The sequence below is a fragment of the Podarcis gaigeae genome (genome assembly GCF_964106915.1).
Source record: "Podarcis gaigeae genome assembly, chromosome: 2".
Lineage (NCBI taxonomy): Eukaryota > Metazoa > Chordata > Lepidosauria > Squamata > Lacertidae > Podarcis > Podarcis gaigeae.
The window spans coordinates 37,652,982-37,676,370 of NC_139679.1; the positions used below are offsets into that span (position 1 = coordinate 37,652,982).

At 44.6% G+C, this 23,389-nt stretch overlaps 1 protein-coding gene across 7 annotated transcripts in view; it reads right to left on the minus strand.

Annotated features, from left to right (window-relative positions):
* The window catches only part of JMJD6 (jumonji domain containing 6, arginine demethylase and lysine hydroxylase), an 83,545-nt gene that overhangs the window by 25,059 nt on the left and 35,097 nt on the right, over positions 1-23,389 (minus strand). For 4 of the 7 annotated variants that reach the window (XM_083725887.1, XM_083725886.1, XM_083725889.1 and 1 more), the window contains exons 7-8: positions 9,631-9,715; positions 8,059-8,119 (exon numbers count right to left, since the gene is read on the minus strand). In XM_083725887.1, coding sequence (XP_083582013.1) covers positions 8,059-8,119; positions 9,631-9,715 — 146 coding nt within the window. The remainder of the gene's footprint in view (positions 1-8,058; positions 8,120-9,630; positions 9,716-23,389) is intronic. The other 3 variants (XR_014560971.1, XR_014560972.1, XR_014560973.1) reach the window with 1 other exon arrangement.

The following is a 23,389-nucleotide window of genomic DNA, read 5'->3' on the forward strand; positions in this document are numbered from 1 at the left end:
GGAAGGACTGCAATAAATACAAAAAGGCCAGCTTTAAAAGCAGCCAGGTCGTCCCCACCTCGTTGCATTTCAAATCACATTTGCATGTCACTGCATACAGCTGTTTCCAAGTTTCCCACCGTTTGAGTTCACAACAGTGGACAGAGAGTGTGTGTGGATGCCTTCATACGGTTACGTTTTCAAATAGGATCAAAGCTGGTTTGAGAGGAAAAGCATCAAAACTCAGTGTTTTTCAAGAAACTACAGGAGAGCTGTTGATTGAGGCCGATGTTGTTGTGTGTACACACATCCACAAACCAGCAGTGGAAAAGTGCACGGAATACAGGCCAATTTTGTAAAAAAAGAAATAGCACCGAGCGTGCTCACTGACCACAAAATGCTGACAGTTTGTTGGGGATGGAGGGAGAAAACAGCAACGATATAAAACTGGATTTGGGGTGACTGGAATGGAGTAGGGGCATCCTGGAGGAAAGCCTGGCTGACTGAATAAAAAAGTGAACAGGCACACTATAATAGCTGATGAATCTACCAAGGCCCTCTTTCTTCCACTTCTTTCCATAGTCAGGGCCGACCTGAGACAAGTTGCTGCTGCAGGCAAAACACGACGACGCTGTCCCCACCTGCACAATGGCGCCCCCCCACCCACAGATCCTGGTCCTCTCCCTGCCTCTGCCATGCCCCCAACACTGCTTGTTGTTTAGTAATTTAGTCGTGTCCTACTCTCCGTGACCCCATGGACCAGAACACACCAGGCACTCCTGTCTTCCACTGCCTCCCGCAGTTTGGTCAGACTCATGCTGGTAGCTTCGAGAACACTGTCCAACCATCTTGTCCTCTGTCGTCCCCTTCTCCTTGTGCCCTCCATCTTTCCCAACATCAGGGTCTTTTCCAGGGAGTCTTCTCTTCTCATGAGGTGGCCAAAGTATTGGAGCCTCAGCTTCACGATCTGTCCTTCCAGTGAGCAGTCAGGGCTGATTTCCTTCAGAATGGATAGGTTTGATCTTCTTGCAGTCCATGGGACTCTCAAGAGTCTCCTCCAGCACCATAATTCAAAAGCAGCAATTCTTCGGTGATCAGCCTTCTTTATGGTCCAGCTCTCACTTCCATGCATTACTACTGGGAAAACCATAGCTTTAACTATACAGACCTTTGTCGGCAAGGTGATGTCTCTGCTTTTTAAGATGCTGGCTAGGTTTGTCATTGCTTTTCTCCCAAGAAGCAGGCGTCTTTTAATTTCATGGCTGCTGTCACCATCTGCAGTGATCATGGAGCCCAAGAAGGTAAAATCTCTCACTGCCTCCACTTCTTCCTCTTCTATTTGCCAGGAGGTGATGGGCCCAGTTGCCATGATCTTCGTTTTTTTGATGTTGAGCTTCAGACCATATTTTGCGCTCTCCTCTTTCACCCTCATTAAAAGGTTCTTTAATTCCCCCACATTGCTGCCAGCTGCATTACTGCAACTGTACCCTCATCTGCAGCTGTACCTGTGCTGCGGCCGCAATACAGGGGCAATGGGTGCAGCGGCATAGTCGTTGGGTTGGTGGCACAGCTGAAGCCCCAGCAGGACTGACAGTGGCACAATGGCAGGTGCGGGGGCAGAGAAGGGGAGGGATCTGCCACCTGAGGCAAATGGCTTCCCCTCAACCGCATGCATGGAAGGCTCCTGTCTGAAGCGCAGGGATGGGGGACTTTTGCTTCTCCCAATGACGTTGGACTTCCGTCAGCCATAGCCGCAGATTCCTCCACCCCTGCTCTAATGCTTTTGGGAAGATAGGATGAAGCTGGATAGGATACAGCTAGATCTAGCTGCCCAGACACAAGTGGATGAGGATAGGGCTGGGGGGCGAGTCCTGATGCTCTGGCATTCAGATGGTAGATGATGAGTGACCATCAACAAACCATGTCATTTCAGAACAAAAATTAAAAATAAAACACTTTCAGAGTGATCAATGTGCGCTAAAGCTGCTGCTGCTGCTCCTTCAAACACTAATGAAAGTTTACTGAACAAAGTTGACGGTTCATCTATCCATGCTTGCAACTTAAGTCTTATTTCTCTAGTTTTTACTTCTTCTGTGAGAGCTTCTTCATTTAAAGATCAACACACAATTTCTGTGGGTCCTTCCACATGACCTGTTTATTGAGCGTTCATCCTGATTTATTCTGATTAGACAATGTTCGCTATTTAATGTGCATTCGTTCTGATTTGTCTACAGGGAGGTTAGATGACGTTGCCTCGAAGCACGTGTTATCCCTCACTTTCCTTATTGCAAAAAGTCCAAACTTTTAGGGAAGCGGGTTTGTTGCACAAGACCTCCCAATCAAATATAATTGAGCAACCTGAATTTGTGGCAGAGTCTCCCTCAAAAATAACAACAGTCTGGAAGCACCTGCAACCCCTACATAACCTAAGTTTAAATTATCCATAGATGCAGTAAAGAATTCTAAATATGGCAAAGCAAGCTTTCCAAGTGTTCATAGGAATTGGGCTGAAATGAAAAGGCCTACCAATATTTATATCTTCCCTGCCTCCAGCAAACTACAGGAAACACTTTTCAAGTTCTGGGCATGAGACTTGTTGCAAAATATGTAAGAGGAGTGGAATGACCTACTTTAAACAAAGCAGCTGGAAATACAATTTTAAAAGGCATTTAGCTAAACTCACTCCTTTGCCCTCACCCACCCCATCATGAGCCTGCCAGATGCCATGGGACTCTGCCTCAAAAGGTCATCTTCTTCCATGATGTCATTTTTTTATTATTTTAAAAAATAAAGAACTTTAAATGCTTTCCCATCCTATCTTCCTCACAATCTGATCCTATGCAGGTCATTTTCTCAGAAAGTTATCCCAATTTCAGTCATACCTCAGTTTACAGGTGCTTCAGGTTGCGTTTTTTTGGGTTACGGACCGCCGAAACCCGGAAGTACCGGAACGGGTTACTTCTGGGATTTGGCGCATGCGCAAAAGCACTAAATTGCGCTTTGCGCATGCGCAGAAGTGCCGAATTGCAACCCGTGCGTGCACAGATGCGCCGCTGCGGGTTGCGATTGTGCATCCCGCACGGATCACGTTCGCAACCCAAGCGTCCACTGTAGTTTGATAGGACTCATTTCCAAGTTTTAAACTTGTGAATCCTATAGCCTGCTGGAGATTCTTGTGTGGCAGTGTCACACCTTTAAGGAAGATGAAGAGGGATGCTTGGGGTAGGTCTCAGCTTGTTAAAAGCTTCATTTTTGGCTGCACCCAGATGGATAAGAGGATGTGAAACATGAAGCTTTGGTTTCTAACATTCAGCATGCAAAGTCAGTGGCAGATTTGCCAAGTCATTCATCTCCTGCTATATGCAGTCTACAAAACACTTAAAGTATATTGGCTCCTAAATCTACATGGACCTCGTACTTTTGAAATGAAGTGATACTGAGTCCATATCCCTGATCAGTTTTAAAGTACCCTTGTTGCTCCCAGCAGCTGGTATTCGGCGGCATAATGCTACACACCCTGGAGGTTTCATAGAGTTTAGGAATCAAATATGATAAAATAATATTGATATTTGATACTGCAGCAGCACTACGTATTTGATCAGCAGCACTGAAGTGGGCAGCCTTGCCGCCCAAATCTGATGAAGCACAAGACTGCAGTGCTGAAATGGGGCGGAAATCTCCCGCTGAATCTGTCTGGAAGCAGACTTAAGTTCACGTTGCCGAAAAGAAGTAGAAGAAGAAGCGAACCCAGAGTCAGATTGCAAAAGAAAAAAGAAAGAGGAAAGAGAAAGTAGTTGAACTATTATAATGGGCACTCTTCTTCCACAAAGATGGGAACTGGGGAGAGAGGCATCCATTTACATCAGAGAAACACTCAGAAGGCTGGATGCTGCAGGCAGGGGCGAAAAATGCATTAGCGAAGTACAAAATTTGCTGGCTAACAATTCAGTTCCCACATGGTTGCCAGGGGCCTCACCTTCTTGGCCTTCCCAATTCTATTAATACGCCTGAATTATATAATACCTTTCTTCATGGTTGGGAGGGGACGAGTGTATGAACTGAGACAGCCGCAGCACCAGAGTCCCATATGGCAAAGATTTTGTATGACCTCAAGTTCCCCAAGCCTTGGAATCCTGTCTGCCTCCACTAACTGCTATTGACATTTTACATGGATATTTTAAGCTATTCCAGTAAATGGTATCTCAGGTCTGTGAAATGAATAAATTCCAACACACCCAGGGATCACGTCGCCTCCTTCTTAGGACAGTAATAGTTTTCCTTCTAGCTTCTTTCTTTAATTTGGAAGTCCCTTAATCAATGTTGGATGCAGAGCTGGAGATTGATGATGCACCTTTCTTATTTTCACTCAGTGATGCCTGTTTAGGTGTGTCTGCATACATATGTAGTATCAGGGAATTGGACATGCCAGATGGGAAGGAAGACTGGGCTCCTGAACCTTTTGTGCAAGTGTGGAAATTTCAGGAGGTGCAGCTTTTCTTACCTTCGCAAGACAGACAGCACCTGCTGGGGAGGAAATGCTTCCCACTTTTACAAATGGTTAAAGGTCCCTGACCTCCTTTGCATCTGATCACCCTAAAAATCACCACTCTGAGCCTTACTAGGTGAATAAAATAGCTCTGTAGCCTCATGTCAGAGCTCTGGTTGGCTACTAGTCTCTAGTATTGCTCTTAGAAACCTCACCCTCACAGGGCCAGACTGGTGGTGTTTTGCTGGTGTATTCTGCGACATGCGACTTGTGCAATGAAAGTGGTGGTGGACTGACCCACCCACCCACCCACCCTTCTGCTTTCTCGGCCGTTCTGTGATAATCCCCCAGTGTTATTGCATGACTGCTTTCTGGAGGAGCATATAGTGTTGCGACAAAAGCGAGGGCAAAGAACAAATGAAGCTGGAACTTTTGTGGTACAAAGAGTTACAGAATGTTGGCAGGAAGCTAAGGGGCACGCACCAATTGGAAACAAAGCACTGCAATATTTTTGCAGGCACAAACACTACTGCGTATAACCACCCCGATGCCATCATGAACGCACAGTAAAAAGGACGCCAAGAGAGGTCCACTGTCTGCATTGGCTCTGTGCTTTGTTTATCTAGAGCTTCCACCTTTTGGCAGGACTCATGTGCCTTTAAAAGCTATGGAGCAGGCAGAAATTCAGCCGCTGGGACTGTTAAATGCTTTGGCATGCAACTTTACAGTCCATCTGGAAACCTAGTGCCAACCTCCTCCTGGGCTTTGTTTCATAGGTGCTACAAGATGAGGACAAGCTACACCGGACACAACTATTATTCAGGACTACACATTACATTTGTATGCATACAGGAAGATATAAAGGGTGGGAAGATACAATCCAGTAGGCGATACTTTTGTGTGTGAAAAGATCATAGCTCTATAGCAAAGGACATGCTTTGCAGAAAATCTCTAAAAGAAACAAAATTGGAACTAAAGGATCAGATAGTGATCTCAAAAGACCTCAAAAACTGCTGAAAGTCAACATATGCAATATTGGTCTAGATAATTGGTTTCACCCAGTTTAAGGCAGTTTTTTATGCCCCCCCCCCCTTTTTAAACTGGCCTTCGTCCTGTGCCTTTAACCAGCAAAACCTTTCTGGGTGCAGAGATAAAATGAAGGCAAAGGATTCACCTGCTTAGCGCCTGTGTGCCACACTGCTGCCAAAGGCACAGGAGCAGCGCCTATAAAGTAATGTGGCAGCTCCACTTCTTATTTCTTAAAAAAAAAGTCTTGCTGTGTGAGTGCCAGCAAATGGCACTATAAAACAGGGATGATAATCACTCCCCCTGCCTTGCGGACATGGTTTGTGAGGATTAAAGATTGTTTATAAGGGTGATAAGTGTAATCCTCCTGAGCCAATAGGATTGTTGCTGTGACATGGGGCCTAGAGGGACAGCAAGAAAGTGGGACAAGGATTTGTCCCACTTGCTGTAACCACCAGACAAGTTGCAAACAGCACCGTGACAACTTTCTGTAAACTTCCTCAAATGATCCTCCAACCCCAAAAAGTAATGCAGCACTTTTTAAAGTAAGCCAAGCCCAGTGCCCCATTTAAATTTCAGTAAGATTATCAGGCTTGCCAACTGCAAAAGCAACCCCCAGTAAATCTGGTGTGTTCCTATTGCTTGAACTGCAGGAACCACCTGCCAATTGGCGCAGATCGCAGCACTGCTGAAAGCACAGCTACAAGGGCCAGTTGAAAAGTTGGCAACCCTAACTGGACACTGAAATTTGAGCCGCTGGTGCTGGATCATGGCATAAAATACAGAGGGTTTTTAAAAAAAAAAAAATAGCTGGAAAGGCCTCAAGACACACGTTTCTGTCTGCCTTGCTTTACGCTGTGTTAGTCCAATTAGTCAATTAATCATTTGCAAATCAACTGATGGACTAATCACTTAAACAGGGCTCCATACAAACCTCTTCAGAGATGCCCTCCAGATCTGGCAAGGAGCTCTAGGCCCGGCTTCCAAAGTTGTTGTAAAGCAAGGGTAGGTGGAGGCAGAAATAGAAAGCAGATCTGTGCTGAATGGCAAAGGTCGTGTGTTGGTGAGCTACGCTGCCACGCTAGCGTTCTGCTTTATTTTTAAATGTATTATCATTTCAGATGTGCAATTTGTTCCATGCTGAGGTCTGCTCTGGCGGTTGGTGTGGAGGGGGGGGGGACACACACCATTTGCTGGAGGTCCGCATCTAAAACGCCTGCAATTAATATAAATTGCCTAGTATTTTCATGAACATGAAGGATGCCAGCTGATACAACTGGTGGACACACTGTGCTAATTTGACAATCTTCTTCTTACAAGGTTTCATTGACAAATCCCTGGCTTGTCTTTTGTTTTTCCCCCTGCTTTGCATCTCCTCTGAAAAGAATTAACAGCCTGATAATCAGGAGGAGGAAGCAGCTGCTTGGGGGGCAGGCAGCTAATCCTCTGCCCTCCCCCAGAAGGGATGGGAGAGTGAATGCAATGCCCAGGACTTCTTCACCGGAGGCCTTATTTATAGGATGTGACAGCCTTGCCTTAGCCTTGTAACTGGGCTCAGACTCTCCAATTCACATCCTTCAAGAAGCAGGGTTCTTGACAGGCTGCTTTAGTCCTCCCTCTCTGGCTCCCCGCCCCCCCCCCCTAATATAGGAGAGAATTGGAAATGAAAAGTGAAAGCCACCTGGATTTTCATCTTTGCTGGCTCAGAGGGGAGAGGATGAAAGTGTAGAACTTGCAGGGTTCCGATTGTCAGCACCAGAGTTCTTTGTCAGCCCCTTCCATTGTATCGCAAGGGGTGAGTTCGCATCCAATAATAAGTCATCAGATCCCACCCAGGTGTGTATGTCATCCCTGATTTAGTAGGGATGCAGATATTGTTTGCTTTTAATCTAAGGGTACTATGGCTGAGGTGTGCTTTCAAACTGCTAGGTTGGCAGGAGCAGGGACCGAGCAACAGGAGCTCACTCCGTCGCGGGGATTCGAACCACTGACCTTCTGATCAGCAAGTCCTAGGCTCTATGGTTTAACCCACAGCACCACCCGTGTCCCTGTCTCTCTCATTATCTAGTGTTAATTTACATGTAGGTGTATACACATTTAAAATGTACTTTGTTTATGTTATGAATGGAACTGAATCAACTAACATTTAGAAATTGGATTACAATAGAGAGTCAGGAAAACCAACCAAGTGGCAATGCATTGTGGCATTTGTCTAGTTTTCCCTAGAACTGCAGTCTACTGAAATATAAGGCATCTTACTCTAAAGTTCACATTTTCCGCTTGGCTCTGATTTTCACAAGTGATCCCTCTACCTTCAGTCCACATACAAAAGCTTGCACTAACTGGAATGTGCATTCCATTTTAAAATTGCCCTTTTTGCTCTGTCACAGCCTCTAATCGTTAAGAATTTCAAACAAAATAAATTTTAAAAATGGCTTTCTTCCAGTCTTACATTAAGAACATTAAAAAATGATGGTCTCCAGACTAAATGATGCTCTTTGCATTACTCGTGCAGTCTTTTATCGCCAACGTTTGTCCCTCCAGCCATCATGCATCCCCAGACTTACCATCTTCAGTCTCAGGTTCCCTCACCACTAGTTTCTCATTTTCTGATTCCTGATCTTCTTCCTGGAACAGAGGAATTAAACATAAATCTGTTGTAAAGATGCTGGCGGCAAGACCTCCCTACAAAACAAACAGAGCAGCACACTGCAGAATCACAAGGGAATCATAGGCATAATAGCTCAAAGATAGAATTTTAGTTGGATCTCACTGAAAGGCATCTTCCATTAAATAAATCTTAAATTCATTTACACTTTTTCCCCCATTGCTCTTCAGGGGAACAGGCGCCGGAAGATGAAATTTAAAGGCTTATAAATGCATGATAGAAATTCATGCAACTTATACTCACAGCACACGTAAAAATGATTGGCACAAGATTTTTAAAAGAGAAAAATATATTTAAAAATGAATGACACCTTTTTTTTTGGCACAGGGAATTCATTAAGTGCTTTTTTCCTTAAAATTGCCCTCTTTAAAACTTGAATTGGCTAGCATGTACATTCTATTTTAAAATGTTATTTATCCACTTCCTGTCCTGTGTTAATAACGCACACATACATATTCCAGGAGAAGGTGGGAGCCTGATTCTTTTCTGGTGGCAGCTTATGTGTGTGACAAAAGGAAAGACCTCTATTATAAAAGTGGGGAAATAATGCTTGCAGGAAACTTTGGTCTTGGATTTACAGACCCACCCCTTCTAGTTTAAGCATGTTCATTTTGATCCACCTCATTCCATCTTTGGTCATGCCTATACATACACACACACACACACACAGAGAGAGAGAGAGAGAGAGAGAGAGAGAGAGAGAGAGCATAGTACCTCTGAGCATCTGCAGAGTGCCTGCACATGTTCAGAGGCAGGGGGCTTGGCAAACACCAAGGGGAGGGGGATGCCTGACGGTGCTCCAGCTACAAAAGCTGAGGCTGCTGAGGAGGCCAGAGACCATCTTGGCTGTGAGTCCTGGGAGTGTGGGGCCCTGACTGACTCCAACTACAAAAGCTGAGGCTGCTAAACAGACTCTTGGGCTTGGGTGTTGTTGGGAGGTACGGTTCAGTTATCACTGTTGGTTTTTTGTAACTCTATTTTAGATCTTGTTGTGATGTATGTGGAAGTGGTTGAGTTTGGTTGTCTATTTTTCAGTGCTTTACTTTATCGTTTATAACTACTCTTTGAACTGTGGAAAGGAGGCATACAAATAAAATTATTATTTATACCCAGCCAGATTGGGGGGTATAAATTATTATTATTAATAATAATAATAATAGTGCCACAGTGAAGACCACAGTAGTAGCAAATTCCCAGAACAAGAGCTGCTATTCTATACATAGGTTGAAAAGTAATTCTCTTCTCTCAGGGAGAGCCGGGAGATGCAGTTCTGTGAAAGGGAGAATCGTGAATTCTCAGCAACCTCAGTAAACTACAATCCTTAGGATTCTTCAAGAAATGCTGTGACAATTGTTATTGAACCGATTTTCTGTTTGGGTTTGGATTTCAAGTTCTTGCCACTGGAGAAGCTGGTGGCTCAATCTGCTAGTCCCCCTTCCACAGACACAAATGCCCACACGCCCACACTTACTTTTCCATTAACACTTAGGTGCTGGAATGCATAACAGGGCAGCCAGCAGCAGCAGCACATATTCCCTCTCCGTATCTCTGCATCCCTGGAGAGGAGTGGAATAGCCAGTCAGATTCCAGATGGTGTGTGGGCCTGTCGCCCATCTCCTCCCCACCTCATCTAATCTCCCATGCTTGATTCAATGGGACAGGGCCTTTACAGTTGCTACCATTTGCTCTATTTGTAAATGATGGTGTGTGTGTGTGTTTGTGTAGAGGAAGAGCCACGGGAGGCTGCCAGACTCAATTACGAAGATGGAGTCAAGTTGGAGAAGAGACAAAGGGAGCTATTGCAGACATCTCAGGGTCAAGAGCTCGGAGAGATAAAACAGGAGCGCTCTCCCGGCAGGAAAGGTCTTGGGAATTCAGAAAGCAGCTTCATAGAAACCAGAAATTTGCTGTTGTTACCCAGAGGTCAGATCTGGATGGAAAGTGTCACCGCTGAGGAATGTGTGCGATTCACCAGCCTTTTTGGGCGCATCTCGCATTCTCTGGTCTCTGACTCACCAACCGGCTGGAGACACACACACACACACACACACAGAGCCAGAGCCAGCATCTCCTACACACACGTCTATTTTAGTCCATGCTTCCAAAAATGGAAACTCCTTTCGCCTCTTCATTCATTTATTTCTCAACAGCCCTTATTTGGGGTGGGGAGAGGAAGCATGACCCAGCAAGCTGGGGTTTTCTTATGCATAGAGGGAATGCCAGAAAGGTGGCTTGACCTGGTCCTCTTGCATAGATGGGGCAGACTAGCCCAGAGAAATTCTCCTTGAATGGAGGATTGTTATCTGATCGTCTGGAGGCAATAGAGCACTATGCCATGGGTAGGCAAACTAAGGCCCGGGGGCTGGATCCGGCCCAATCACCTTCTTAATCCAGCCCACAGACAGTCCGGGAATCAGCATGTTTTTACCTGAGTAGAATGTGTCCTTTTATTTAAAATGCATCTCTGGGTTATTTGTGGGGCATAGGAATTGGTTCATTCCCCCCCAAAAAATATAGTCTGGGCCCCCACAAGGTCTGAGGGACAGTGGACCGACCCCCTGCTGAAAAAGTTTGCTGACCCCTGCAATATGTCATCCACTATTCTCCCATCTACACTATACATCTAAAGCACTATTATACCACTTTTAACAGTCATGACTTCCCTCAAAGAATTATTTGAACTGTAGTTTGAGCGTGCTGACTGCACAGACTTACAATTCCTAGGACCCTTAGCAGACTGCAATTCCCAGGATTCCCCATGACTTAAAGTGGTACAGTGGTGCTTGAAACATATGCTGTGGTCGCGATCAGTGTTTGGGTCCTTGAACCCAGCCTGTAAGATCGTTTAAATCTGCACTACTGCCGTGTTTTCTCTATTACCCATCTCTCTTGGTGGGTGGGTGTGCATGAGGGAGAGGTTTAGACCAATAGACAGAGCTAAGATAGATGGAAGCTAAGTAAGTCTGGGTCTGGTCAGTGCCTGGGCAGGAGTGGAGACCTTCTCAGAAAACAATGTATGCTGCCTTCAATCCAATGATGCAAGAATGGTGGAATATCAATATAATAAAATAAGTATTGTAGAACTCTGGAAGAGCAAACGGGAACTTTGGATATTTAGACAGACATCTGTCTGCCTGGGCCTATGTGTGGGATTAACACACGGGAAAGAGTCCAATGGGACTCTTCTGCTAAGTATAAAATACCAGTTTAAAAATAAACATATGCTTCCATTAATGCTTTAGCCTGGATAGCTCAGTTGGTAAGAGCATGGTACTGATAATGCCAAGGTTGCAGGTTTGATCCCCGTATGGGACAACGGCATATTCCTGCATTGCAGGGGGTTGAACTAGATGATCCTCAGGGTCTTTTCCAACTCTACAATTCCAGAAAATCTCTCCTTTTTTGTTATGTTCACCATTATGATAAACCATTTTCTGACCCTCTTGCCTTTGCAGGTTTCTGTTCTGACTGCTAATCAGCAAGTGTTCCTTGGCCATTATTTTTAACAGATCAGGATGTACGTTTCAGCTGTCCAAAAGCTGTGCACAGGACTGTTCGTGCTGAACATCTTTTCATGAGGTCATATAATATGGCTGGGGCGGCGGCAGCAGCAGGGGGGTGTTCACAACATATTTCTATCTCATCTCTCTATTCCTTTGCCAATGGTAAGAGTGTCCCAACAAAACCAAAACTGGGCAGTGCAGAGGGCCTTTCTCAGGAGGAATCCAGCAGTTTTCAGGGCCTGGTGGAACTTGCTTTATGTGTTTGCCTGACAAAGTAACACAGCAAGGTGGAGACACAGGTGAGCAGGAGGGTCACAGAATATCACAGCGAGTTTATTTAATCATGGTGGGAGGGGGCGGGGAATGATTTCCCCAAGTCATAACTAAAGCAAAATGGTCATATTTGCAATGGGGATAATATAAGAAAGCCCTGGATCCGCAGGAATGTTCTAATTTTTGCTCGTTATCATCACTTCTGGAGACGATCATTTGGGGCACATGCACTAAACTGCAGTTGTTGCTTGGTTACTACAGAGAATTCAAATGACTTTTCCCAAGGTAGTGCTTTTACTGCAAAATAAAATAATAATAATAATAATAATAATAATAATAATAATAATAATAATAATAATTGCATCATTTAGTGCCAGGAGGGGAAATGCTGTATTCCTCTACTCCAAGTGTTTTCATTGCAGTTGTGTGCAGTGTGTGATGCCGCAATGCAAGAGAATGGCTGTGGCAGTGCCAATAAACTATTGATTCCTTCCTCCTCCTGCAAAAGTCAGCATGAAGTCAGGGAAAGATCATCCCATACTGCAGAATAGGGTGAAATGAAAGTGTGTGTGGTGTTGGGAGAGCCTGCTGCTGCAATACCACCCCTTCTGCCTTACAGTCATTCATTAAACATGTGGAGCACAGCAAGAACATCTGAATAGGGCGCTCCTTTGAACTATAGAGCACCATGGAATCCTCACTTCTGCTTTCTGCTGTGTTGGAACAGCGGGGCCGGAGGTTTAAGACATTTCCTAATGGCACACCTGTCTGGGAGACCTTCTTGCACTTCAGCACACAACCAGAAATATGGAAAGCAGTCTCAAAAACAGGAAGCACAGTTTGGTGCTGAAATATCTCATGTGAACGTTGCACCTTCCTCTGTGATGCCTGGATTGTATCGGATTGGGCGAGAAGTCCGTTTGGGTTCCTTCCAAGTCCAGTGATGTACGTCTAAGCTAAACAATCTATAGTTTAGGGCCCCACTGCCTGGGATGCCCCAAAAAAATCTAAAGGGGGGAAAACTTGATGTACTTTGATAAAATACATATTTTGTTATGTGCAAATGGCTTTAGATACCTATTAGGTCCATAAATTACCATATATTCAACACAAACAACAACAACAATTTGTTGTTGACAAAGGACAGCTGGACATATAAAGGGCCCCATTACTTTCAGTAGCTTAGGGCCTCATCAAACCTAAATCCAGCCCTGCTTCCAACTGTACAATTCTATGATTCTATGTGTAGACTGTGGCAGTCATGCCCACGGCTTGCTGTTTGCTGCAATCAAGGCGTGTTCTGTTCAGCACTAGCTTTGAGGCCTGCACAGGAAGAACACCACTTTTATGATAACGCCAAGGTTGCAGGTTCGATCCCCGTATGGTGCAGCTGCCTGGCTGAGGGTTGGACCAGATGATCCTCAGGGTCCCTTCCAGCTCCACCGTGCTATGATGCTGTGCCTTAAGAGTTATCAAGTCAAGCCGCTCTTCTGTAAGATGGAACAGCTGTTTCAATGATGGGCAAAACAAGAGGACAGAAAGGCCCATCGGCAGAAAAGCCTCAACCCAGTTGGCAAGCAGCAGGCAAAGGAACATCAGCGCAGATTTTTTGGGGTCATGAAGGCCACGGTACCCCAGGAGGCTTATGTTCTCCCAGTGTTCACTGACTGTGGCTTGGAGAGTGACATCAGCAGGGGTGGCAAGGAGGTTTCCCTTTAGGAAAGAGGGCAATGGAAAGCTTCTTGCTTGAAGGCAAACAGAGGCACAGATCTGCGAGCATCTGGGGGAACTGCTGCATACACAGGCAGTTTGGGCAGCTGCTGTAATTGACAAAGATCCATTCATTGGAGGATTATATTATTTTTGTTTCCTGAGTATTGCAACCTTGTTTACCCCCTCCTTTCCTCTGTGCATTCACTCTGTGAATGCGATGGGGACATTAATGTCAGAAGGAATGGTGAATTTTGGGGTGAGAGAAGCCAGGCTCTGACTCTTCTGGTCACTTTCAAAGATGGGCAGTTATGGGAACATGACAGAGAGGGGCATGGTGGGCTAAAGCCCCCCCCCCAGTTTCCGTGCTAAATCCATCTATTACAGGACTGTATAGATCAGACTGCCACCTGTTTTTAAGCACAGCTCTGGCAAGAGGAAAAGGGAAAGAGGCTCATGATATCACCTTGTTTATTTCCTACAAGTTCATTTCCCTTGTCCCCCAAACACAGGCTGACATCTAACAGGTAAAGTTGCCAGATGATCCTTGCAAAAGAAAAACAAAGAGAAAAAGCACGTAAGGTCTGCCAGATGCTTGATTTTTGTTTTTTATTAAAAGTGAAAGAGCAATCCCAAGCCCATAGAGGCTGGAGGAGGAATCTGTGTGATCTCGACTCTGAGGGAGAAGAAGGGTGTGAAGGGAATGTAAACACCGAGCTCTGAAGAGGAAAACCACAGCTTGGAAAATAACTCTTGGCTTACAGTGCTGAAGCCAGTAACACGTTGCCATTTATGGCTCTGCTTTCTGACCCAAGCCTGATGCAAGACGCTGCAAGAGGAAAAGGGAAGGAACAAAGTCTGGAAGAAAGGCACACTCCACGAACATGGCCAGAGAGACAATGACATCATGCCCTCTTCCTTTTCACCCTTATTCCACATCTAGAACCCCCCCTCCTTGTATTGAAGGAAACAGCTGCGAAGGCAAACACCTCTTCAGACCGTTGGAATAACCACAGCTGAAGTCTCTTTTTGTCCAGAATGGAAAAAAGTGGATAGCCAATATGTAGAGTCAATGGGGGAGAGCACGTTCAGCTGAGACGTCTTGGATATCCTGTATGTGCACGCGTGTGTACATTATGTCCCATGTGCATCAATGCGCCTACTGAAGGAGGAATGCCGTGGCAAACAGGGGAAGAGATCACTCTGCCGATTTGCTTTGGCGGAGAAAATTATGAATGGTTACTAACCCAAATGGCCAAGTTCTGCTTCCATTGTAGGCTTCTCCTAATACCATGACTGGGGATCACAAGCATGAAGAGAGTTGTTGTGCTTTTGTTCTTTCCAGAGGCATTTGGTTGGCGACTGTGAGAACAGGATGCTGGACTAGATGGGCCTTTGGTCTGATCCTGCATTCAGGTGTTCAGCTTCTTGTGGTTCCAGCTTCTGAGGGCTCCCTACACAACCAGGTCCTAAACTGTGAGGGAAGCTATGTAAGACAGGGGTGCCAACTTGAATAAAATATTGGGAGGGCCCAGGTAAGTCCTGCCCCCCATCTATCACAAGATGTGGTTTGAATGGCAATGCCCATCAACTTTTGGGTATTGTCGGCCAGAAGGTGTTAAAGAAGGACCGAACATTTTTTATGTATGCAACAACGGCAGCAAGGATACTCATTGCTAAGCACTGGAAAACTCAAGATCTACCCACACTGGAAGAGTGGCAGATGCAACTGATAGACTATATGGAATTAGCCGAGATGACCGGCAGAATCCGAGACCTGGGAGAAGAGAAGGTTGAAGAAGATTGGAAGAAATTTAAGATTTATTTAAAAAAGCATTGTAATTTGGTTGAATGTTAAGATGGAGGCTAGATCATAAATAATTGGCCACCACTAAATTAGATGCAATTAGGATGATAAATGTGATTGAGGAAAAATTATAAACCTTTGGGAGAATTATTAGATTATATTTTAAATGAATGAGACACAATAATGTAAACAAGATGATAAATTGCGGGCAAGAATTGACAATGATGCAAGTGGGAGCGGGAGACGTGAGGGAGTCCAAAGAAGTTAAGAAACTATGTTATGATATATGTTACATTGATCATTATATTTGCATTTATGTTTAAAAATCTTAATAAAAATATATTTAAAAAAAAACAACTTGAATAAAATATTGGGAGGGCCCAGGTAAGTCCTGCCCCCCATCTATCACAAGATGTGGTTTGAATGGCAATGCCCATCAACTTTGCAGGGGCCTGGCCCCCTCAAATATTTTATTGGGGAGCCAAAGGGAGCTCGGACCCTAGGAGTTGGCTCCTATGGCTTTAGAGGTTCACCTTCCAGAGTGTTGAGAGTGGCAACAGGGATATGACAGAGGAGGCAAGGATGGTAACTGGGGTCTCCCTCTCCCCACGTCGTATGATGAACAGCTTTTTGTTTCCCAATTGCCTGTGAACACAGGCAACCAGTGTACAGGGCTCCAGTGCCTTTAATTGTGGTTTCAAAGAAGTGACTTGAGCCGCTTCCATGGTTTTAACATTCTGTACTGTTCAGTTGTTAGACTGTTTAAACTGGGTGGTTATTTTAAATGGTTGGTTTGCATTGCTAGCTGCTGTGGCAACCCTTTTAGGCTTGAAGAGCAGGGTAGAAATTGCCTGTAACCAACCAGCGAATGTATTGTAAAACATCAGCTAGTGTAAGGTCAATGCTTGGTTGCTTAGCTCCTGGCTATCTCAGTCTTGCCTGCGACCTGCTTGGTTGCTCTGGTTCTTAGCTTCTCATACCTTAACCTTTAACTGCATGACAAGCTCTGGCCTGGGACGTCTTCCTGGAGCTTGAAATCCTTCTATGAGTCCTGATAGAGCAAGAAAGGTTGAGGCATGCCTTGCCTCCTCTTCCTCCTCCTCCCCACTGGCATTTGAGCCCAAATGCCTCATGCCTCTGATCAGCAGCAGGACAAGTCTTTCATTATCTTCTAAACTTATTGGCAAAAGTTGGCCTGATAGGCAAGGCGAGATGTTCTACTTGCTCTCTCTCATGCTGTGATCTTGACTCTCTAATTTAAAAGGAAAGGTGGCATATTCTCTGTCAATAACCCATATCCTGAAATGGGTCTCAAGGGCTTTCATACGGACATGATACATTGACCACTGATGAATGAATGTAGGCTGGAGCATCACCAACTCTTGCTCCACACACACTGCCTTCACAGTGACTTAGACTTCACACATTGCACCAGGGCGGACTTTGGTAACATGGCACCCTGAGCGAGGACAAAATTTGGTGCCCTCTTCCCTGCAATTATTTTTTATTTTCCCAATAATTGCTTTTGGTGCAGTTTACCCATATAGCTATCCATATAAATATGTTGTTGTTGTTGTTGTTGCTGCTGCTGCTGCTGCTGCTGCTGCTATTTTTCACCCCCTTGGCTTGGCACCATATGCAGGGGGAGCACCTGCACTGCCTTAAATCCAGCGCTGATTACACTGGCGACAGACACAAGCTGTCTCTATACATGTACAGGCAGGGTGCACACTTGTCGATCTGTACGGCCCCACTGTTGTGTACACAAACCGTACACTCCTTGAATGCTGCATGCAAATAAATGTACAGCTCAACTATTTGTGTACACAGATGGCGCAATTATTTAATGTAATATATGTGACACCCCCCAGCGTGATCTGAGGAGGACAGTGGGGGATGGAGGGTTGGACTTCACATCTCTGCCTGCCCATGAAATCATGGGGTGGTTGAGAAAGTTCTCCCACTCCTAGCCTCAAACCCATCATCTCTATAACGGGTGTAATGTTTACTTGTTTTTCACAGTGATGTTGTGTGGATGAATGAGATTATTTTTAAAATGAGTTATATAAAAAGGTAATCGTTTGATCATTCTCCACAGTGAACAAGGGTGAGGCTGCAGATAATTTATAATTATGCAATGAAAAAAAGTTATGGCCAGCACAGGATTATTCCTCTCTTTTTTTATCTGGCTCACAAAACTATACCTATGAAGATCTTTAAAAGGCAAGAAAGTGACCTGGGGACCACAGTTCTCAGGAGCTAGTCACCTACAATTGCACCAAGGTGTTGACATCCCTAGACAGACAATTAAAACCGCTCCCAGACAAATTGTAGGCCTACCCAGCATATAGCTGCCCAGATCTGCTATTTATTTCCCTTCTACATTTATCCCTGCTCTGAATGTAGTAATAATAAGGGAAGGAGTTAACAAAGGGCTCCCAGCCGCACCCAGCCCATCCTCCTGGGATGCTTTGCAAGGTTGTTTGAGTGTGCTGTTTTTAACAACATTTCTAATCTGGCTCATTAATACCAGACCTCCAACTGCATCGGCCTGATAATATATGATGTAATTTTGCCCAGACATTATTATGAATAGATTTCAACTAATCTTAGAAACAGCAGGAATTGCCGGCTACAGTGTTAACAGCACAGGACTTGAAGTCCAAACACGAAGTTATATTCCATTATTGTTTTGGACTTAAAGTCCAAGCCTTGGGCACATCTTGTCAAATCTCTTTGTCTCTGTTTCCTTACTAAGAATAAAAATGCCGCTTTCCCCAATAAGCACAATTGGAATATCATTTTCTTTTTCCTGCAAAGAGAGAGTCATCCCCTATATACCGTATTTTTCGCTCTATAAGACGCACCAGACCACAAGACGCACCTAGTTTTTGGAGAAAGAAAACAAGAAAAAAATATATTCTGAATCTCAGAAGCCAGAACAGCAAGAGGGATCGCTGCGCAGTGAAAGCAGTAATCCCTCTTGCTGTTCTGGCTTCTGGGATAGTCGTGCAGCCTGCATTCGCTCCATAAGACGCACACACATGTCCCCTTACTTTTTAGGAGGGAAAAAGTGAGTCTTATAGAGCAAAAAATACGGTATTTTAATCCCTTTGCTTATTAGACTCTTCTTCTTACAGCTCAACAAAGCATTGCACAGTAATTGTTCTAAGCAATTTCAGAGCCACAAGCAATGTTCCCAACAAGGAAAAGTATCTTCTGCTTACAGAAGTGTGGAGTGTGCACAAATGCTATTTCAGATGGGAAAGCAAGACTAGTTATTTGTTCTTTGGAGAGCATGTCCATGTTAACATGCTCTGTTCTGTACCTTACCCAACGATGGGGCCGGATCCACATTACAGCCCCTTGTGTTTGCAATGCAATGCTACACTGATTTTTTTTTAAATAAACACAAATGCTATGCATGGGGCACATTGTGTGGGGTACCACCCTATAAGCCCATTGTTAATAACACAAGCCCATGGCATGTAGCACGGACTCACATTATAAACAAGGGACTTACGGCGTGTTACTCCATACAATGGCCCCTCCAACCAGCAAATGTGTTTGCAAAAAGGTATGTTGCGAGTCCATGCTACAAGCCCCTGGGAAATGCAGTAAGAGAACATACACCATGTTTGACAAGAACACGTCCACTTGCACAGACAGTGAGCATCTCCCTCTCCTGAGCCATTTTTTCCTCATCTACGGTTTCAAAAATCTATTTGAGGTTCTTTTCATGAAATGTAGGCTTGTGTGCCAGCTCTGTAACAACAGTCACCAGAGCTGCCTTTACGTTACGCAAGAGATTTTTGCCATCGGTCGGTGAGCAGCACCTGGTCTTCATCTGGCTCCAGCCCCAACAGTCCCCGAGGGGGTCCCTCAACCCCAGGCAAGGTGTACAATATGTTTCCTGCCATTGCCAATTCTCCACCTTCCTCAGTGTGTTAAGGTGCATGTTATGCTTCCTCTCCCAGGGCCGGATTTAGGTTAGATGAGGCCCTAAGCTACTGAAGGTAATGGGGCCCTTTATATGTCCAGCTGTCCTTTGTCAACAATAAATGGTCGCTGCTTTCTGTGTTGAATGTACGCTATATGGTAATTTATGGACCTAATAGATATCTAAAGCCATGTGCAACCAGTCCATGCAGAATGTAGGCACCCTATATATAGAAATGAGTAAACAAGTGATATTTTAGGGAGCAGGCTAGCAGGCCATTACAGTGCTACCTCAGGTTACATATGCTTCAGGTTACAGACTCTGCTAACCCAGAAATAGTACTTCAGGTTAAGAACTTCAGGTTGAGAACAGAAATCGTGCTCTGGTGGCGTGGCAGCAGCAGGAGGCCCCATTAGCTAAAGTGGTGCTTCAGGTTAAGAACAGTTTCAGGTTAAGTACAGACCTCCGGAACGAATTAAGTACTTAACCCGAGGTACCACTGTACTTACATCCTAGGAACCTACACAACACAAAACACTGTTGCTGCATGTAGTTTTATTTTATTTGTTTTTTATCTTATATTTTGGAAATGCACAACCAGTTTTCCCCCCTCTAATTTTTTTGGGGCCCCCCAAGAGAGTGGGACCCTAAGCCATAGCTTGTTTAGCTTATACATAAATCTGGCACCATTCTCTCCCCACGTGCTTTTTCCTCATTCCCCCTTCCATCCCTGGCAGAGTGAGCAGTTCACCCTGCGCCCAGGATTCACTCAAGGAAGCAGCCCAGGTAGCAGTATTATTGACAGATCACTTAGCTTTGGACCTCTGCAGATATGCAGGTGCACATGGAGAGGCAGCATCTCCATGCAACCACAGCACCCCTGACAGATGGTTGTCCGAATCTCTGGTTAAATACCCCCAGCGAAGGAGATCTGAGCCTACCAGAACCTCCCAAGGCGGTTGGCTACACAGTCAAGTTAAGAGGGTTCTCCCACTGCGTTGCCAAAATCTCCTCCCTTGCCATTTCCACCTATTCATTCTGGACCTGTCAGCTGGAGTAGCAGAAGATAATTATGCTCCATCTTCTATGTGGTAGCCCCTTAAGCCTTTGAAGACTACTGCTGTCTATAAAAACTGAAGGATTCCAGGAAAAATCAGAACCAGACAATTCATGCTGTCTAGGGGCGCAGCTGTGCTGTCATTCCACACTTTGATGGAGGCTTTAGTGCAGGGATCAGGAAACCTTTTTCAGCCATGGGCCAGTTCACTGTCCCTCAGACCATGTGGTGGACCGGACTATATTTTTTTTTTTTGGGGGGGGGGGAAATGAACTAATTCCTATACCCCACAAATAACCTAGAGATGCATTTTAAATAAAAGCACATATTCTACTCATGTAAGAAAACCAAGCAGGCCCCACAAATAACCCAGAGATGCATTTTAAATAAAAGGACACATTCTACTCATGTAAAAACATGCTGATCCTTGGGCTGGATTTTGAAGGCAATTGGGCTGCAGACAGCCCATGGGCCTTAGGTTGCCTACCTCTGCTTTAGTGCAAGGGTGATGCCACCATCCACCCAAGTGACAGGAAGTACCAGAGGCAGGAAAGAATATTGAAATGTGAAGTATTGGAGTTTTTAAAAAAAATATTTTTAAATGTTATATGTTAATTTGGATTTTTGTATATGGATTTGTGGGCTGCAGTATTGCTTAGGGGCTTTTCCTGGGGAATAGATTGTTTACTATTAGTGTGTATACCTTTGTATCAATAATGGTTTTGATCATTTTTAATTATGTATTTTGAACTTTGTATAACATAACTTTGGGTTGTAAACTGCCCTAAGACCTACGGGTATAGGTATACAAATTTAATAAATAAAATAAAAACAAATATAGTCAAAAAAGGGGGAGGGGATGAGAAGACACATGTGTCCAAAGAAAGAAAGAAAATGTGTGCATGATCAGAAGCAGGGATAGCCAACATGGTGCCTTCCAGATGTTGTAGACTCCGACTCCCATCAGCCCCAGTCAGCATGGTCCATGGTCAGGAATGATGTAGTCCACTAAAGGAATAACACAGTCAGGTTTAGCTCGTTCTACTAAATGGCTACTTGCTACTTTGGGAAATGCTGTTTGTTTTTCTCATTATTAATATCACATACCACACTGGCAGAGGCTGAAGCAATGAGCTATAGTACACATGCAGGACAGGTTTGTTGAGCTCTGGGCCCCTAAAATAGACCTGACAGGAGCCTATTAAGGCCCCTCTAATTGGACTGGCTTTAAAATGTCATCTGATCCAGCAGCTCCAGTAAACAAAAGGTGTCACAAGAGCCTGAGCATGTGGACTGAGTTCCTAACTTTATAGTTGGGGAGGGTGGGCTGTTGGCTTGTACGCAGTAGGAGGTTTAAAAATATTATTCCATTGCTTTCGGAGGAATTCAAGAACCTAGTGCACAAAGGAAAAGGAAAATGCAAAACAGAATGCTGTAGATTGGGGTCTTGTTGTTGTTTTGCCTACAGATGACAATAATGAAGTATGAGCCGCACCTGATATTGCCAAATCTCCACCCACCCCCTTTTGGTTGGGATTTTTTTGGGGAGGCTCCCACAAATTTATAGGACTGAATGAGAAGTTTTAAGGTTAAATTCCTGACCACTTTAGAAAGCCTGCATTGGGATTCTATAAACCTAAAATGCAGCCTAAATATAATTAGCTAGACTGTGTATGTGGTTTTTTATTATTTAAAAAAAACAGCATATGCACACGATAATGACAGCTCTTAATTGAGCTTCTACTCACAGTCCAATTACTACCCCTTCATTCCTCTCCCCTCTCATCCTTTCTTGGTTTTCCACAAGAGCTGATCTGTGCACAGCTTAATGCCGAGAGAATAATCCCCATATCTCCTCCCCCACTAGAATCCAAGAGCAGGAAGAGCTCCCATGAAAACCTTTCCTTTTTAAACTCCAGTTCATCTATTGTGTTTTAATTTTTTTAAAAGGTGGTGAGGACTAACCCCCTGACCCCCCCCCTACTTCTAAGGATGCTTTTCTTAAAATTAAGGAACATCTGGCAGCTCTGCTCCTTGCAGCTACCCCACCCGAAACTCCTACAGGGCAGCTGGGATAACATCCATCCACTGCCCATTAATCAGGATCTTGTCTGATTGAAAAGCAAAACATGAGTTAGGAGGCAGCTGACTCTGCAGGGGGAAGTGTCAGTTTACTGGGTGAATAGGACCGCTGTTGTCTAGCACAATTCATTTCCCACATGGTTGTGCCTGTCGGAGGCGGCCCCTGCTCTGAGGAACTAAGACTGCTGCACTGTGATCTTGACATCTTTGCTTGCTTGGCGACAGGCACCGTCCAGATCTTTGCTCCCCACAAAAGGAACCCTCAACAAAGCAGGAAGAGTTATCTGAGGACTGGTCTACATGCACACGGGCGCAGCACTCCATCAATCTGTTCTGATGACTCAGATGACATGGGGAACTGCCTCCCTCCGGTGAAATACATTGTCAAAATGATGTCAGATGATAAGAATGCTCTGCCTGAGGTTCGGAACAACTAACTGGGCTTAGAAGAGTTGCAAATGGGGTTGTAAAGGAAAATACCTTTGATGTGAAACCCAGTCTCCCTTTTCTTTCATATGTAAGGGGAAAAGAAAATAAAGGTTTTCCACCAACCTCACAAACTTGCCCGTGGAGAAGCTATATAGACTGCCAGTGTTTTAAGATCATGTAAAATGACACCATGGGCTCGGTGCTATGTTCTTTTCTTTGCTGTGACTGTATTGTGTGTGTGTGTGTGTGTGTGTGTGTGTGTGTGTGTGTGTGTACACACACACACACACACACACACACACACGATGTCAGGTGATAATAAAGCTCTGCATTATTTTAATATGGGATGGCTACTTCAAGTGTACAAATCATCGCTTGATGTTGCAATCCCATGTCTGAATGAATACTAAACTCCACCAACCTCAGCAG